We start from the raw sequence: 17,683 nt of genomic DNA on the forward strand, positions 1-17,683 counted from the left end.
CTCCTCTGTGTGCACTTTTTATGTGAAGGGTCCTAATCTTTTCATATCTTGGCCCTTTCTTTGCAGTGGCTAGGGATTTGTCTATGGATACAAACATGCATTTCTCATGCAAGTTATTTACAACCATGTAAGAGCACAGATGAGGTACACTTGCAATTAACACAGTTTGACACCTCACCCAATTATATGCACTGGGTCATAAAGAAATGACAAACTTGCCAGCATTAATCTTCCTTCAGAATCATGATATGGGGCAGAATTCTAGTAATGAAATATCCTTATTATATGGAACTACTTACAGATATTAGCAGTGCCCTTAGGTATAGGCAGATAAGAACCAGGGCTCCACGGTCGGCCCTGGTAATTCTTCTTGCATTTTCCACAGTCTGGGCCAGTTGTGTTATGCTCACATTCACAAAGTAGTCTTTTGTTTTCTTCTTTACAGCCAGTAGCGTGAAGGTTGCACTTACACCTATTATCAAAAGGCAAAAATAAAAAAAGTGGGATATTATTTAAAGGTGAGTTTAAGTTCAGACTAAGTCTTAGTAAAGCATGTCCTATGACAATCATTCTATTTCTGTGTGTTCTGCCCATATCGTTTTAGCATGCTTGACCGGACATCGCTTAAATAGTGTGTTGTAATATCTTCAGCTTCCACAGGTCTAAAAGCAGTAATTTCGCCGAGACTCCAAGATGCTGAATTTTTTCTTGTTTTCACTAATGCAGCTCCACTGAGATCAACTAAATTATTCATAATTTTTACTACAGACAGGTCTATAATCTTGCAAAAACTCAGGAGTTACTCACTACTCCCAGGAACAAAACAAGTCCTCTGCTGATGTCCTTAGAGAATCTGCCCCAAATTAAGGTTGAAATTAGGCCCTGGAAGTCTAAGAAAAGAGACTTCCATTAAATATCCTCTGCAATGCCGCACTTCAATAGAAAGGATGCTCACTATAATGGTGTTTTGCCATTCTTGTTCAGCAAGTACTCCCTTGCTTAGAAAGGAATTTTTTTCTTTCTACTTTAATTTGATATAGTTGTAGTAGCTGAAGGTCTGAGGAGGTATTTTGGTAGGCACATTTATTTTTCCTTAAGAAAGAACACCTAATCAAACCTTGTGACAAAATCATTAGATAAACCATTCTGCATCTGGTCTTAGAACAATTGTATTTTCCTTAAATCTCCCCCTTTCCCTGAAACAAGGACACCTACAGAATGGGAAGCTAGTTTCATAAACAGTAAGGTATTGTCACCCCTTTCCATCTCTTTCCAATAGATGTCAAAATCAGCTAAAATCTGTTTCTGTTTGGGGCTGGAGTGAAAACTAGTATTTAACGACCCTGCCTGTTTGTTTTCCTAATGATTGTGCATCTAGTGATTTAAAGGGTTCTCGTGTGGGCATTTGTCACCTGTTCCATACAGTGACCAATAATGAGAGCAAAACAACACATCGAATGGCCAAGTGCAAATTAGCAGCTGTCAAGCTGACTTCCATTTGGACGGAATATGACCTGAAGCAACTGGCCACATACATATATATCCCCAGGGTAAAACGTGCTTGCAGTTGTCATAAGTGGCTGCTGGAGAAAATCCACAAGAATCTGTAATACAGTAGATGGTGGAGCATTCTCCTCAATGTTACAAATGAGGCAGGTGAAACGGCTGTTATTTGAGCAATGCTCATCCTAAAGAAAAACAGGTTTGGCACCTTTTACGTTGAAATTACCAAAATGTCTGGAATATGCTAGACAAAAGAAAGTGTGATTCATTTTTTTATTGTTTCCAAAATATTGATGCTTAAAGACTGTATGAATTGCAAAGTAAATTTTCAAAGACTAGCCACTGCAGAATTTAAGATGCCTCTATCTGGGTGTGAGTGGATGATATATGCCTACTCATGTAGAGATTGAAGATTTTGGTAAATGGCACTGCTATTGAGACAAGTAATGGGTGGTTTTACTGTCCGCAGGAATATGAAAATGGAAGGCTCCCAAACAGTAGAGATACAATAATGACAAGACCAAGATGTAGAGTCAGAGGAGAAAGAAGCAGGAGAGTCTGTGGAGTCACTAGAATACATGAGAGAGAGAGGAACTGATTTGGTTTGTTTCAGGGGGAGATTTCTGTTTTGTTGGAGGGACTCATCAGTATCAGAGGCAGCAAACTGATCTAGGCAGGAAGAAAAAGCCAGCTGATTCTGACGAAAAGCTCCTAGGGCTCTGAAAGGGTGCTGCAGGCTGCTGGGGGAGCTGAGGTGGGGGAAAATAAATGTAGGTACATCTGCTGATGGGTGTACATGTGCACAGCTCTTCCAGTAAGCACTTGAAAATAAAGAATGGTCGCGTCAGAAAACCTTGTGCAAAGTCTGTCTGCACTTCTTAGATATGCTATACTTGTCCTACGTTCCTGAAGAGACAGACTGACCCTTCCTCAGTTTTGCTTGCACAGTTAAATGTCTTGGGCAGAGTCTGGCCATCTCCATCTCCCTCCGCTTCTACCCATCCTGTCCCATGCCTCTTCACATATATATATATATATCTGTGTGTGTATATATATAATGTATCTATACTAAAACCACATGTATATATTTATATGTATGGAGATGTATATATATATTTACACACTAAGTTCTCACGCATATTGACTTCCTTTTATTTCCCACATTTCCTAACTCTACTGTGATACACCTCTTCATAGGCTGCCTCCTCCTTTTCCTTATTTCCCAGGCAAGAGAGCATGGACAGTACAAAATATCTCTGTTGCCTGATCTGGTGCCCAGTTTTCTAATTTCTTAGGGCAAGATCGCTGCAGAGGAAGTGCCTCTCAGCCTAGAGCTGTGGCATCATGCCATGGTAGCTGTTCTGCAGTCCACATGGCAGGGCCCACGCCGTTGGCAGGGTTTCTGCAGGAGGCATCTTTTGTGATTTTAGCCACCGAGCTCCAAAAGACAAAGTAAACCCAAAGATTTTGGAGGTCTGTGTTTGTACCAAGTACGAGCAGGTTTTCACAAAACCAGCAAAATGTATTTTCTTGTAGTTGGGAAGTAGTTGGGGACCTTCTTTCAAATTTTAAAACCTTGTTAACTGAGATTTAAAAAAATCATTGCTCATATGGGCATTCAGAACACACACACACAAACCAGATACTGTAGGACATCTTAGCCATTTAAGTGTCCTAAATGGAGGAAATGCTAAATGGTTCTTCCTGCCCTAAACCGGTAGAATAATCACAGATTCATTCAATCAGTGCCTCTCTTCAAATTAACTTATTTGGATGTTTTATATGCATTTTTGAAAGCTTTCCCAGAAGAATCTCCCAGAATGCTGCAACCTGCCTTAAACAAAAATTCCAAATAATACCATCTTAAAGAGAATGGAGAGTAAGATTTCTACTCTCTCCAATTAAAAAACCCAACAAAAAAACCCCACCCCAACACTCGCTGCCAACACCCCTCCCCCAAAATAAAAAAGAACAGGGAGAGAGGTGTAGCCTTCCACACGTAAGATTTAAAGTCAATGAGGGAAAACAACAAATTCAATCACTACAAAAAAAAAAAAAAAAGGAAAAAAAAAAGGTCTGATCTAAAACCTTTGTGGGCAAAGAATAGATAGTCAAAACCTAACATTAACAACGAAGCCAAAAAAGAGACGACAATGCTGAATAATCCTAAAACCCCCTAGAATAAGTCAAACTTAGCTGTGCACAATTTTCAAGGAGAAGAAAGTAAGGAACAAATGTGGTCACTGTGGTTTTCTATAAGGCTAGCTAAAGATCAAAGATCAAGGTAAAAAAAGACATTTATATTAAAAATGTCAAATGTAGAGTTAATGAGAGCTAGTTAAAGCGGGCACAAAAAGAAATGTTTAGAAAAAAATAAACCCAGACCACAAAAGGTCAGACAATGTGTGACAAAAAAACATTACCTTTGCCTTCTTAGTGTATAGGCAACATAAAAGTTGGGTTTGGTTCATGATCATTAGTGTTATACAAGTATGAAAAAATATGAAGATTAATGAAATCTGAAGAGATTAAACTGGAGCTGTTGTTGGTGTCAGTAGCTATACACAGGGAGTAAAGGAGCAAGAGCAGAAAAAAGGATTCCGAAATAGAACCGCTGGGGCTCTGATTCTCCTCTCACTGGTACCAATGTTTGCTGAGGTCACTTCACAGATCCCGGAGAGATTAATCATGATTTCCACAGCAAATCAAGGACATAGCTGAATACTGAATGAATGTAAAATGCAGACAGTACTAAAACTGAAAGAGAACAGAAAGCAACTGTGGAAAGCAAACTGAACATAAGTTGGAGGGTACCAGGGCTGGGGAAAAACAAGCCAATGCCAAATTCTGTGTGGTATACGGAGAGGCATTTTTACTGAAACGGGGAAATAATATTTTGTGTACTTCTGGTGTTTCAGGAAGGTTGCACTAGGAACTGGGCAATCTGTCCCAGGGACCTCATCAGAGTGTATGTATGGAGAACCTCAGAGACTTCTGCAAAGAAGAGAAATGCCTGTTTTGCTTGAGGGACAGACTCCTCTGGATTAATGAAAGAGGTAAATGTGCGTAGCCGGGCTGAGAGATGACTAGAGTACAATAAACAACTACTTCTATTTGCGGGATAAGCAGTAAGGAAAATCGAAATATTTAAGATTACAGAAAGAAGACTATTTAGGTAAAAGTATCATCCAGATGGACCATGTAAGAACCACTTTTGTGATGAGATATATTGGACTGTAACAGTGTGAAAACAAAGCAGCAGAGCCTGGACCTCGGGCATTGCAGGTAACTGTGAAGCAGCCAAGCACCACTGATCTGGTAGCTGACGGGCTCCCAGCTGATCACCATCAGGATGTGGACAACAGCTTCCTATGGAAGACTGCTCAAGGTCAGAGTCCTCCATCTGTCTTGTATCTTTTTAAAGGAAGATTCCCTTTCTTTTCTACTCCAGAGGTAAGGAAATATTTTGTTACCTTATGTGAATATCCATGATGATAAATCATTACCGAAAATCCTAGGTACCATTTGTAATTTCTTTAAATGCTTGCTTTGAAAGGCTGTTCCTAGCCGTTCCTGCTTTAAATCTGAGATGATAACAAAACACTTAATTAGATTTACATACAAAAATTTTAAACACAAAATTTTGTATAGCCCTTGTAGATGCTTCCATTAGAAGAATGTGGTCACTTTGGCTGCATGTGTAAGAACAGAGAAGTTCTGAAAACCTAAAAAACTGCTTCCACATCCTCTGTACTGAGTTCCAGGTGACAATTTTTCATGCCTATATGGCTTCTTGAAATCGAAAGAAAAAAGTCAAAGTGCTTCACAAGGTATTATGTACACATGCCCAGAAATGCAATTACTGGGCAGCAGCTGTTTGGCACGTCAAGTGGGTTTGCATGTATACTGAGAAGGGATGATTGAGGGAGCTGTAATAAGTAGAGCAGGTTTGAGAGTACAGGTTAAGGTATGGCAAATGTAAGAGGATGTATGCTGCAGCCTTTGCACTACACCAGCAAACAGCCTAAGGGCAAAATCCCATGTAGGGATAAAGCAAATGTTAAGGGCAAAGTGCAGTTCCGAGATAACAGTATATGCTCACCGTAAATGGCACCACAGAGGTCTAATGCTTTGTATGTCTTTACAAAGAAAGTCTGAAGTCTGTGATTATAAATATCAACAACTCCACGAGCATTTAGGTTACGTACAGGGAGATGCAGGCCTTGGAACAGCTTTCTGCCTGCAGAGAACAGCTGTCTGCCTGTTATAGCTGGTGACAGTTTTCCGAACTTTTTGTTGCTGATCATTGTGGGAACGGCTCTGCCAGCGCTGAGCTTGTGGAAGTGAACACTTGTGTCACCCCAACACTTGTCCGCATTTGGAAACTTCCGTCCTGATGTTCCCACAGCTCAGCTGATATCCATCTTCCCAGTGCAACCTGCCAGGACTCTTCCTGCTAAGCAGCCTGGTTACAGCACACGCAAGAACACATTTCCCTCCAATGTGCAAATTCAATTTTGAATCGCTGGAGATTGATATTGCTGTCCAACGCTATAAACTCTAATTGTGTGGGAGAACGAATTTGTTTTTCTGACCACTCATCTTTGACAGACTCATTATTTTGTCATAAAGCAACTGAGCCGACATCCTTGGCAGCTGCGCGAGGCGCAGGGAGCGCTCCGGCACGCTGAAGGAGCAGTGCTGCCGTAGGGGGAGCGGGAGCCCCCCCCACGCTGCGTTCCTCGCAGACTATTTACATACAGACAACTGACATTAAAATGCTGTAAATATCACTAAGGTAATTGTTAATAGCGTGCTGATGCTCTTGCGTGCGAGTGCCAACCAACAGACTGGGGGGCACATGAGGGGATCATTTACGTTGAAGAGATGGTTCATAAGACAGACAGACAAGAGAAGCTCCTTGATACATTTTTAACGACTAGCCATATGTTCCCTGCTCAAATACATCTTTGGATCATTCTAGGTCATCACCAAAGTTTAGAAACTTAAAACCAACTTGTAAGCCCCCCTGCACAGACTCTTTGCTTTCACACGCCGGGAGTCAGTGCTCTGCTCCCAGGTAAGCAAAGCCTGAACTTGCAGAGGAGTTGGTGTGTTTGCTCTTCGCATTACTGCCCACACAACGTGGTGCACATACAACACAAAATACCATCCCTGCACAGTTTTAATTAGGCATTTTAAAATGCTGTTAGCAATGTTAGGAGCCTTAGTCAGCTCTCCAGTGCTAGCAACTGCTTCTAGCACCTTGTTACAGTTGTCCTAAAGGACTTGGCTGTGTTCAGCGTGACATCAAACGTGTTAAGGCTGTCACCTACGTTACGGCTCTCAAGCTTACTAATGACCTTGAGGCAGCTCCACCAGTGAGATCTAGTTTTCTAATATAATGTAGACAAAGATGAAAATTCCACATTGCAAATACATTTTAAGTGATACCTCAGCCATGCAGGAAGAAGAGATTGTAGGTTGAGAAACTGAAAATATAAGCACCTTTAAAACATACCATGAAATCTTTGGGATAAAACCAGCTCTGGTTCTGAATCGCTCATTTTTGAGGTGTAACTTTCTTCTTTTTTCTTTTTTCCTTTTTTTTTTTTTTTTGACACTTTATGAGACAAAGTCATTATAACTTGAGAAACTGTACAGGTAAGTGACAGAACTCTCACACCTTTGCATGTACAAGGTGTGAACATCACAAAAATATTTAGATAAGTCTGGTTTTCCTTTAAATTTCTCTCACAAGTGGAACATCTTTTCATAGAGGCTCACAGTCTCGGAAACATCACGTCTGCTGAATATTATTATTCATTATATCATAGGATTATTTCCACATCATGTCAAAAAAACAAAGCATGCTGGTCCTTATCCTAATTTCCAAAGCGTAATAGATGTCTACACAGCTTTGCTATCGAAGATTTTGTGGGGATGAAAACAAGTAAAAAGGACACTGTTGTGAAGAAACAAAATGATTGCTGGCCAATTTATTTCTGCAAGGATGGAACAGACAGCGAGAACACACACATAAAAGAGGTAACAAGATAATTACTGCAATCTAGGCTACCAGTGCTCACTGCAGGGACTATCTGTCTGAAGAAGTTCTGAGCTAAAAGGGTCAAAAAAACTAAGGACAGCTGGCAATCAAAAAATGGCATGGGTTGCTGGCTGCAAGTAGGTCTGCTGAACAAATGTTCCAGCTCATGTGAAGCAGAAAAGTAAGTTCTGGTTATTATTCAGTATTTTTTGAGCCATATGAATGTCTTGAATCCATGTCGCTGTATGGATTCCAAGTCCAAAAAGGCACTACATCTTTTTTCTGGAAGTTATGAATAAGACCCCTGTGGTCTGCCGGTAAAATGTAGCTACTGTAGTGAGAGTAATGAAATGTGAGTTCATTCTTTCATTTATTTATTTCTGGAAATGCATTTGGTCACCAGTCTTTCTCCCTGTCCCTTCCCCTGATTTTATCTAATACATCATAATCTCCCACTGAAAAAAAGAAAGAATAAACTCCTTTGTGGAATGGGGCTACATCAATAATGAAGGATAAAAAAAAAATTCAATAATAACAAATATAACTTTGTATAGGTAGATATATTATTCTTTCATTTGCAAAGCAAGGACTAATGTTGGATCAGGTTTTTAAGCTTCTTAAATCTGTAAGTAGCTTTGTGGCTAGAAAAGAAGTTTAACCTGCGCTCAGTAATCCTGCTGCACCTTAGTACCTTGGAATCCAGAGATTTACAGAAGCCTCTTCAACTTTATTCTTTACTGTTTAGTTTTCACTGCTAAATTTGGGAGGAAATTGAATTAGATTCCCACAGGCAGTATGGAAAATTGGGGAAAATAGCTTCTTATTCTCCTTCAGCTGAATATAATCTATCTAGTGGGGAACAGCAAAACTCAGGCACAGTGAGCATGTTTGCCTTGCTTTGCTTTCTCAGTGGCCTACTTCCAAGCAGTTTGGAGAGCTTGAAATTAAAGAAGAAAATAAAGTCCAAAAGGGCAGCATAATTCCCTTTGCAATGGAAGTAGGGACTTCCCAAGCCTCACAGAAAGCGTGCAGGGCACGGAACTGCTGCTGTTTGCACTAAGCCAGCCCAACAATAAGAGTATACAAGCGCTAAATTTAAATAAAAAAATGTTTATAACATCTATTGTGTTCACACACTAGCACGCATTTCTACATATTCTGATTATTTAAATGGGAGCTACTGTCAAGTTACATGCTGGTCAATATGAACAAGAACTGCAGGATCACTACTGATCGATTTACGTCTCAATCTGTATTTGATTAGTGTGCTGTCTGACAGATCCATACTGTCTTCCTTCTGAAGCCAAGTGTTCGTGAGGCAAATCCTTTCGGCTTTGCTGCTCCTTGCCCCCTGCCCCTTTCAAAGGGTGGGCCACGAGCAACCTTACCTTGCCAAATAAACTGCAAATGTTTCTGAAATGCAGTAGTTCAATAGATGACATCCTTTTGAACAAACAGAGGCAACCAAAATGTTTACAGGCTAGATCAGCAACACTCGGAACTCAAACATAGAAAGGAGGAGGCAGTAACCTACTAAACCTCTTACCAACACCTCATTTAAGCACTTGAAACTGTTCTCATTTTTTGGCTAGATAAAAAAATTTACAGACCAACAGATATGAAAATATTCAGACTTACTTCAGTCTCTTAGGTCCAAAGTCTAAAAACAATCCAATGATGCTTATGCCTAGTAGAACAGAATGGCTAATTCTAAGTCAGAGTAATTTCAGTTTACCACATTAAAAAAACCCACAACTTCCTTAATATTAAATACTTAAGATACACCTAGCCAAGTAGAATGGCCAAATACTTCTAATTTTAGTTTTGTATTCTTTAAGTGTTAAAGCTGAAATAAATGCTTGAAAATATAGCTGCTGTTAGCTGCTGTAGAGAGCTAACTTCCATCTCCTTCCCAAATATTCATTTTTGCTTTTTCTTCAGAGATATTAGTTTTCATGGAAATGTGTCAATACAGAGAGTGCCTATAAAATCTGCTGGAGTTTGCCAGCAGCATGTTCTGCAAATAATTTCACCCATGAACACGGTTTGCCAGATTCTTAGCTGATGTAAATCCATCTGGCTGCAGTAGAATCAATGAATTTATGTTAGTTCACACTGTCTGAAACGTGGTCTGATTTGTTTCCAGCTTTCATTCATATTATCCTAGGCTTGGTGGCTGTATTTTTAGGTAATGGCAGATAATCTTTTTATCGTTTTGAATGACAGGCCCAAGACTTTGAACAAGCATGGGATGGAAACTGGGAGTCAGTGGAGGCTAAGGAGCCCAGGCGTGATGTGCTTTTAGGGACACGACTGCTGAGAAGGTAGGATGCTGGTATTTTACATCGTTTCCATGCATCTATTTTGCTCTGGTCTTTAACTTCAGAAATAGGAAGCTCTTCTCATCTACATGACAAATGCTGAAAGGGAACCATAGCAGTCATGTCTCTCCCAGAGAGGAAGCAAAGTCTCTTGCTAAGATGGAGATCAATAACGACAATTTCTTCCAGTGCTACCAGCTGATCATTTAACACTAGGGATTGTTTTGGTAGGTTCACAGACTACCACTGAAGAACGGAAAAAAAAAGCAGCAGACGTAAGCTTTAAGTACATCAGTGTTACAATCAGGTTTTCTTTCTCCTTCTCTCCCACTTGGAAATTTCCTTCTTTCTCACTGGATTCCCTTTGACCTCACTGACTACGTTGCTGTACTTCATGCGGCAATCAATGTCTTGATACATAGGTGGGATGAGATGGCAGAGTGGGAAGCACACCTGTTGCAGAGGTACCCAGCTTCGGCGGTCTGAGTTGCCGTGTTGTATCGTATGTGTTCTAATTGGTTTGTTCTAAATGCCAAGAAAAACTAGGAGATGTTAAAAAACCTGAATGTCCTCAGCTGCCCATACTGTTATGCATCAGAGAGAGAAGGGCTACTGGGACAAAAAAATGCAGTTCTCTCTCCACCAGCTGGAATAGTGCAATATGCTTGGCAGTACCCTGTCATTATCTGTTGATGGTGCAAAACAATTAAGGAGCATGCTGGCTGAGATTTGACTACTCCTCATTGCCATCCGGATACTAAGGAAGCACAGCTTCTGTTATGTTTAAATTTTTGCTGCTGTCCAGTGTCCTGCTCAGTCAGCCTTAGTTTGCCATTCACCTGCTGGGCAGTAAGTCATTACCAGGTCAATACGCACCAACAGACACCCTACAGCACACCTTCTCTTTTAATCACTGTAATACCACCAGGCAGAATTTAACCGCTGTATCACAGCAGTTGTAAAAGTCTGTACCACAACCTGCTAGATCATTAAGAACGTGATATACAAACCTCAGATGAGAGGCGCAGCAATATATCACTGCGAAGGTTTATAGCTTGCGAATTTAAAAAGGAAAGTTAAAAAGTTTAGGAGACACTGTTTCTTCTCTTTTCTCCTGATACAAACCTCAACATTAGATCTGAAATTCCTGGCACTGCATTAATGCGCATTACCACTTTTAAGTTTATTGAGAGACCAATTTTTCTGAGTTTAATTTAATTAATACCAGTTTTACATCTGCTCAGTAGCAATCCCAAGAAAGCTGCTCTAATATGCTAGTGATTACACCAAACTTCCTGCCTTTATTTGTAAGTAGTATTTCACAGTATCAGCTGCCAGCTGGTACCCTGAATTCTTCTTCCCAGCACAACACTGAAAAGGAACAATTTGTTGTGTGGGAGGTCTAAAATTGTGGTCATTAAATTACCATCCAAGTGGACATGCTTACAATACCATTCAAAAATGTTACTTAACTCTCTGCAATGGGAGAAATTTTATTCTCACATGCAGTGACACCCCAAGTAAGCTGTTAAAATTTGTGTCCACAATTAATGTTGCACAGACCTGGTCAAAGCAGAAATATCTTTACTTTAACTTAGACAAAGACTCAGGGTGTAGCGCCTATTGCGTCACAGTAGGGAATAAGGTATTTTCATGAGCCATTGTCAGAGAAGCAGCCTTTCTGCCACACAAGAAACAAGCAAGGTTAATTTCATACTGATTTAGGTAACTTTTTGAGGACTATAATAGAGAAAAGCAGCATAAAAATATCCATGGTGCACACAGAATTCGACACCAGGGAAACCAGTTCTGTGAAGCAGTACATCTGCTGCTCTTTTCAAAAGATCTTAAAGCATTTCTGTTTAAGAGACCTCCTGTGGACTCATTTAAAGGCTGGAATGTGCCCCTAGTAGTTACTGCTGCAGGGACACTGTATATGGAAGAGCAGGGTATGGGCTGCAGTGGGTTACCTCTGAGGGAGAGAAAATATGCCTTGTGCTACTCTGAGCAATGCTCCTGGCGGGAGCAGTCGATGTAAGCCCTAAGTCTGGGCAGGGGCACCCCACCACTGTCATCACTGGGTGTCCCTTCGCATAGGGTGAGGGCTGGCCACCATGCGGCTACGGCAGCCAGTAGGGCAAGATCCCTGCCCAGGGGCACAAAAGAGATGCAGAACGGCCCACCCCACATATGCTTACTCTCGGACACCATGCTTCACTTGAAAAAGTGAGACCTCTCTGATGGCTTGAATGCAACAGATAGCTTGGTCCTGTTCCTACTGCAGTCAGTAGCAGGGAAGCCCTTCTGTGGCTCCTGGCATCATGATTTAGTGAGGAACCTTCTCCCCTGCACATTCTCTGACAGGCACCTGCTGCAACCAGCTCTGCTTTTAAGCCCTTTTGTTAAGTTTATGTCTGCAGTTGAGAGTATTTTACAAATCAAACAAAGCCCTGAGGAAACTTCCACCCCACCTTCCAAACAAACACAGAGGCCAGGGAAAGATTTGTTTCCAAGAAAGAAATGAGTCATAACTCAGAGAAAATGCAAATGCAAAGCAGAATCACTTATGGAGGTTGGCTAACCCTGTCAGAGCAGCTGGTTCTACCTAACTCATGGTGGCTCTGACAGGCCACCTGGCTGGGCAGGCTCCGGCAGCAACAGGAGCCACGCAGGATGCGCCAGGGAAGCAGAGTCAGAGCCAGGGGCAGGAGATGGCAGGAAAGCTTTGGGCAGTTGATCAGGAGACCCCACTTATCTCTTCTAAAAGTGCCAGAGTTTTCTCCAAAGAGAAAAGGAATATTGAGCACATCCTTGGGGTTTTTTGCTATGTATTTTGGCTACCCTTTGCTGCAGGTGTACCACCAGTACACACAACCCGCAATCGAGCACACGTAAAGAACTAAGGCTGAGTTTTCGTTCCAGTCAAGTTCTGTTAATAGATAGTTCCACACAACCTAACGGACCCTGAAAAGCCCAGGTCTTATGTGCTTTAAAAAGACATGTACTTCAATATCTGATTTTCTTTCTTTTATCTGTCACGTTTTATAGGGAAGTGTAGGGGAAAGGTAAAGAATTGTTGATAAAAGCACAATTTATTTCTCAGTATCACCCTGAGATGGCTAGGCGCTGACTGAACATGCAGGAAAACCACTGGGCTAAGCAAGGGCGTAACAGGTATGTCATTCAGGTTGTTCTTCTGTGAGACAAGAAAACTTTTGGCATATGATTTAGTGGCCTGTCCTCTTGGTAGATACTATTAAATGATAAATATGTAAAATATTTTTGAATTGTGAAGACACAGCCTAGCCCAAACCTAACACTGAGAACTAGCTTAATATTCCTTTTTGCAGGCTGACATCTTGCTCCTTGCTCCTCATCCACACAGAAGCCACCGCCCAGGAATCGTTACTGCAGCTGCTCTGAAGGGCACCTTTTTACACAGGTAAAGTGTGTCCTGCTGTTCCCTCCCAGCGTTTTGCTGTTCTGCTGGTTACTGCTGATATTACTTCTAGGTGTTACTTGAATTTGAGGACTCTGAATCACATCTCTCCCTCTGCGGCGTTGCTGTCATTACCAGAGAGGAAGAAGCAGCGGGCAGGATGCTGCCAGCGCCAGCGTCCCAGCCACTGCCTGCACCGGGTCCTGACGTGCCTCTGCGTGATGCTGCTCGCAAGGGCTAAGGAGAACGTGCGTCCTACGAGGGCAGGTTAATTGATCTCTTTCTGAAAAATCATGACGCTGAACTTTAAGGACAATTGTAAGGCATGAGGCAGCTGTATTCTTTTCTGGAGTGTGTTGCAATGTATGCATGATTAAACTATCAAAGTTGAGGGTGCATAATGAACAGTTCAGAGCAAACAAAGCTGACTAAATATTTCAAAAGTGGCTTTGTTCTGGTGTTTTCTTGTGTTTTAGCATGGTTGATTTTCAAAATGCTTAGGCTTCACAGATCTAACTAAAAAACTTGGGAATTGTCTGCTTCTTATTACCAAAACAGGCACTCAACATCTGCTTTAAAATATGTAATCTTTCTCTTTTTTTCCTTTTTCTCTTTTAGTTTTTATCTTGATTGGAGGTCATAATTTGAAAGTGAAAAGTGAAAAATCTGAATAGAACATTTCTTATTGTTTATCATGCTAGCCTCTATTTTTTAACTTTTAAATTCCATACAATATCAGCTCCTTGTCACAGAGTAATTCCCTCTGGAATGATTATGATAAGAACTGTTTGCCAGTAGAGCTGTGCGAATAATTGATTTTTCAGTTCACTGACTGAACTGAAAAAAACCCTGGGGGGTGGGGGGAAATAATTTGTGTCAAATGAAATGTGTAGTTTTATTTTCAGGTTTCAAATCCCTTTTTTGAAATTATTTTGGACAATTTTTTGAACAAAAATATTTCCAAAGGAAAAATCATGCCTTTTTTGAGTTTTCAAAAAAAATTAGTCAAAGTATTTATTAATGTGGGTTGAATTCTGAAGATACTTTTAGCTATCCCTGACAGAAGTTTCTTCTGTGAATAATGTATAGTTCAAAAATACTAATCCTTGCTCCTGCTGAAGAAAACTAGATGAAAAGTGAGAAGTTTGTGTCTGTGCATAACATTTGAAGTATGCCAAAAGCAACTTAGCATCCTATAGCTAAATTACTGGGAAAAAAGCTATTGGGTCATCTTATCACTAGCCCTGTTGGTATAACTACATAGCACAAAGAAATTATTTGCTGAGACTAATTTTAAAAAGTTCAGGAAATAAAGTTCTAACTATCTTTTAAAGCTCGAAAAAATTCTTTCTCCTACTGTATTTCAGTTGCTGACTTTGTGTAGAGAAAGCTTTTTTGCTTTTTCAAAAATACTACATGACTACTGTTTAATTATATACACTACTTACTGTTTTCTTGAAGCCATTAAACTGGCTAGATTCTGCAAACATTTTACTGTTTTATTAAAGTCAGTGGAATTATACAAAGGTGGGAAAATTACAAATGCTCTTTAGTATTAGAAAGCTTGAGATAGATGATACTATGGGTCAAATTTACTGCCTTTTTACCAATGAAAGATCTGAACATAGCAAATTGATAGATGGTCTATGGGTATGACTCCTAATGGTCTTCTCAGAGGTGGGTGGCCAGAGCTAGGCAGTCCTATTCACTTACCAGATGCCGCTGGAAAGGAGCTCTTAGATTTCAGATGGGGAAGGGGAGACCTGGCTTCTGGCATGGCCTTGGAGCAGCAAGCAGGAGACACAGATGGACCTGCACGTATGTCTGCTCATCGCAGTGCCACCAACGCTGACTGGTTTTCTCCCAGTGCTGAAACAGGTCTGCCACTGGGTTTAATACTTGCCCTAGCCCCAAACTCACATGACATGGGACAAGAGACTTTGTGTACATCTCTCTCTGAAACGACGCTGATGATACTGCTTTGATACTATTCTATAAGTTTAAGTGACTGGTAGTTTCACAGCAAAGTCTTAAGATTCTGACCCTAATGTCAGACTCAAATAAAATAGTGATCGCTTTTGGCCTTCACATGCACTGAAACATTTATTATTCACGTTAGTTTTTAACAAATATTGGGTACATCAAAGAATGGTTAGACAGGAGCTAGAGCTGAGTTGCACTGTCCTCTGAGGAGTCAGGAACATTTTTTGTTGTCTATGAAAATAGATATGGTAGGAGGTTGAATTTGATCCAGTAACTATAATATTCTATGTACCAGAAGAACTAAACAACTTCATTTATATTTCAAATGTTTCAAATCAATACTTCCCTTCACATTCTTCAACCCCCACCAGGAAACTCTTATAACTGAAAAGTTAAGGAATAGACTGCAAGTTATGAATAATATAAGGCTGTCATGGGGGAAAAGAAATTATGAAATACTGCTGATAAAACCAATCAGTATATGTTTATACTAAAGAACAAACCTTTGCAATTTCATCTTGCACAACGTAGCTTTTAAACTCCTATACAAACTTTGCTGTTTTCCCTGAAATGTCAAGCAGGCTTCCTCAGCCTCAAACTCCAATGGAAAATGCACAGGCTGTTTCTGTTCTCAAAGAATGTTTGAGCTAATCTGGAAGTAAAATGTATGCATATATACATATATATATATAAAATAAATATATCACAAAGCTCTGTGAACAATACTAGAGAACTAATAGATGCAGGTAAAGAAAGAACCCAGATTTGGGAAGGAATCCCCGTCATTACTGCGGGCATGCCTAGCCCCATCTACTTCTCAAGCAGCAGCACGTTACAAGGAATAGATCTAGCAGGATCGGACAGGATCCTGTTCAGGGCATAGACAGCCAGATGGTGAAGGACACCTTCCTTGCACTAAAGCATTCTTCAGGGCAGGGACTTGAGGAGACTGCTGTTCAAAATGAATTGGTTTTTTGTTTGCACACTGCCATCCATTGAAAAGAAGAGGGATTTGCCCTGAAGATCTGACTGGTAGGAAGAGACGAGGTGCCCTGAGAGGATCCTAACAAGAACTCTTACATGACATAGACCTTTATCATTAATGAACTTGGGCATAATTATCAGAAACCTCCTGAATTATATAAACAAAAAATCAAGAAAACAATAATGTCTACTTTTTTGAAATATTTTCAAAAGTAATGCTTCTGGGGATAAAGGAGTTCATGTCTGTTATGTTTCAGTGCTGTGTTCTCTCTCAGACAGTGGCAGAGCTGCAGAGGAGAGAGTTCCACTGGGACTTAGGATGGTGCCCACAGCCGTCATGACCTCCTGTCCCCACCATTACTGCTCATTGTCCTTCCTCATCTGTTCTCATGTCCTGCTCAGCATCTCCCCTCTTTATCTTCCCAAGCCAGGAGGGGAGCATCACACAGGACTCGGAAGTGGCCCCAGATCTTGTTAAAGCTGTTCTCTGCTTTCATGTTGGGCAGAAAACCTCAGGACAGGAAAAGGGCAGAACTTTGTGGATTTTCGGCTATATACAGATTTATCATGATATATGGCAAATTGACTGAACCAAATGACTTAGTGGCCATATAATCGTATCACAAAGGGAACAAGCTTCTGGCACCTGTCCAAGCTTCTTGTAACAGAAGTAGAATGTAACTTTCAGAATACAAAATTTCTATTCCTTCCCCCCCCACCCGCCACAACCCACAAATCACTTTTCTGTTTTGTCTGTTTTACCTCTTCATGATAATCTCTGGGTTTTCAGCTGCTGACCTACCTCTGAAGATAAAAAAAAATGATAAAATAAGGGAAAATAGCCTTACTCTGTAACAGACTTCTCCCGAGGTGCAGGCACTGCAAACTGCAAACCCCAGTAACACCAGTGACAAGACACTGGCCCTCTCTCAGTGGTGTTGGCACCTGCTCCCGCAGCTGCGGGGCAGGACAAGCGCCCGGGGCTGCTGCCTACAGCTCTCCTAGGATGAAGTCTCCGCTGTGCCTCGCAGGAGTTCTTTCCCTTTCCTGTTTGCCTAATGTAGTTACAGCAGCTGAATTTTCAAACCTGGTTTCTTTTAAAACGTGCTAAGCTTATGAGGATATAAAAAAGCATGCATTTCTTGTGTTAGGAACTAGGGGGAAGCTCCTGCATACAGGGCATTGAGACTGCACTTTATGTTCTATTAATTGTGTTTGCATTGCAACAGTATTTGCCCAACAGTCCAAAAGGCCTCTCTCCTGTTACAGCACATACTCAGCTCATTTTAAACTGCAGAAACTTTTCTCGGGGAGTAAGGTCTTCTTTTGGTGGTCGTAATATGTGCGAGAGATTTTCCAATAGCCCTGGAATAATAAAACACAGTAAAAATTTACAACCCCCCC

At 40.8% G+C, this 17,683-nt stretch overlaps 1 protein-coding gene and 1 long non-coding RNA gene across 6 annotated transcripts in view; one reads left to right on the forward strand and one right to left on the reverse strand.

Moving 5' to 3' along the window:
• Positions 1 to 17,683, reverse strand: part of NTNG1 (netrin G1) — a 158,797-nt gene that overhangs the window by 60,876 nt on the left and 80,238 nt on the right. For all 5 annotated transcript variants that reach the window (XM_055724474.1, XM_055724475.1, XM_055724476.1 and 2 more), the window contains exon 4: positions 300 to 472. In XM_055724474.1, coding sequence (XP_055580449.1) covers positions 300 to 472 — 173 coding nt within the window. The remainder of the gene's footprint in view (positions 1 to 299; positions 473 to 17,683) is intronic.
• On the forward strand, positions 443 to 14,860 carry LOC114014460 (uncharacterized). Its single transcript, XR_003557942.2, has 5 exons — positions 443 to 518; positions 4,422 to 7,551; positions 9,779 to 9,876; positions 13,224 to 13,315; positions 13,386 to 14,860. It is a non-coding gene; the product is annotated as an uncharacterized LOC114014460 (long non-coding RNA).

This window comes from Falco cherrug, chromosome 12 (genome assembly GCF_023634085.1).
Source record: "Falco cherrug isolate bFalChe1 chromosome 12, bFalChe1.pri, whole genome shotgun sequence".
Classification (NCBI taxonomy): Eukaryota; Metazoa; Chordata; class Aves; order Falconiformes; family Falconidae; genus Falco; species Falco cherrug.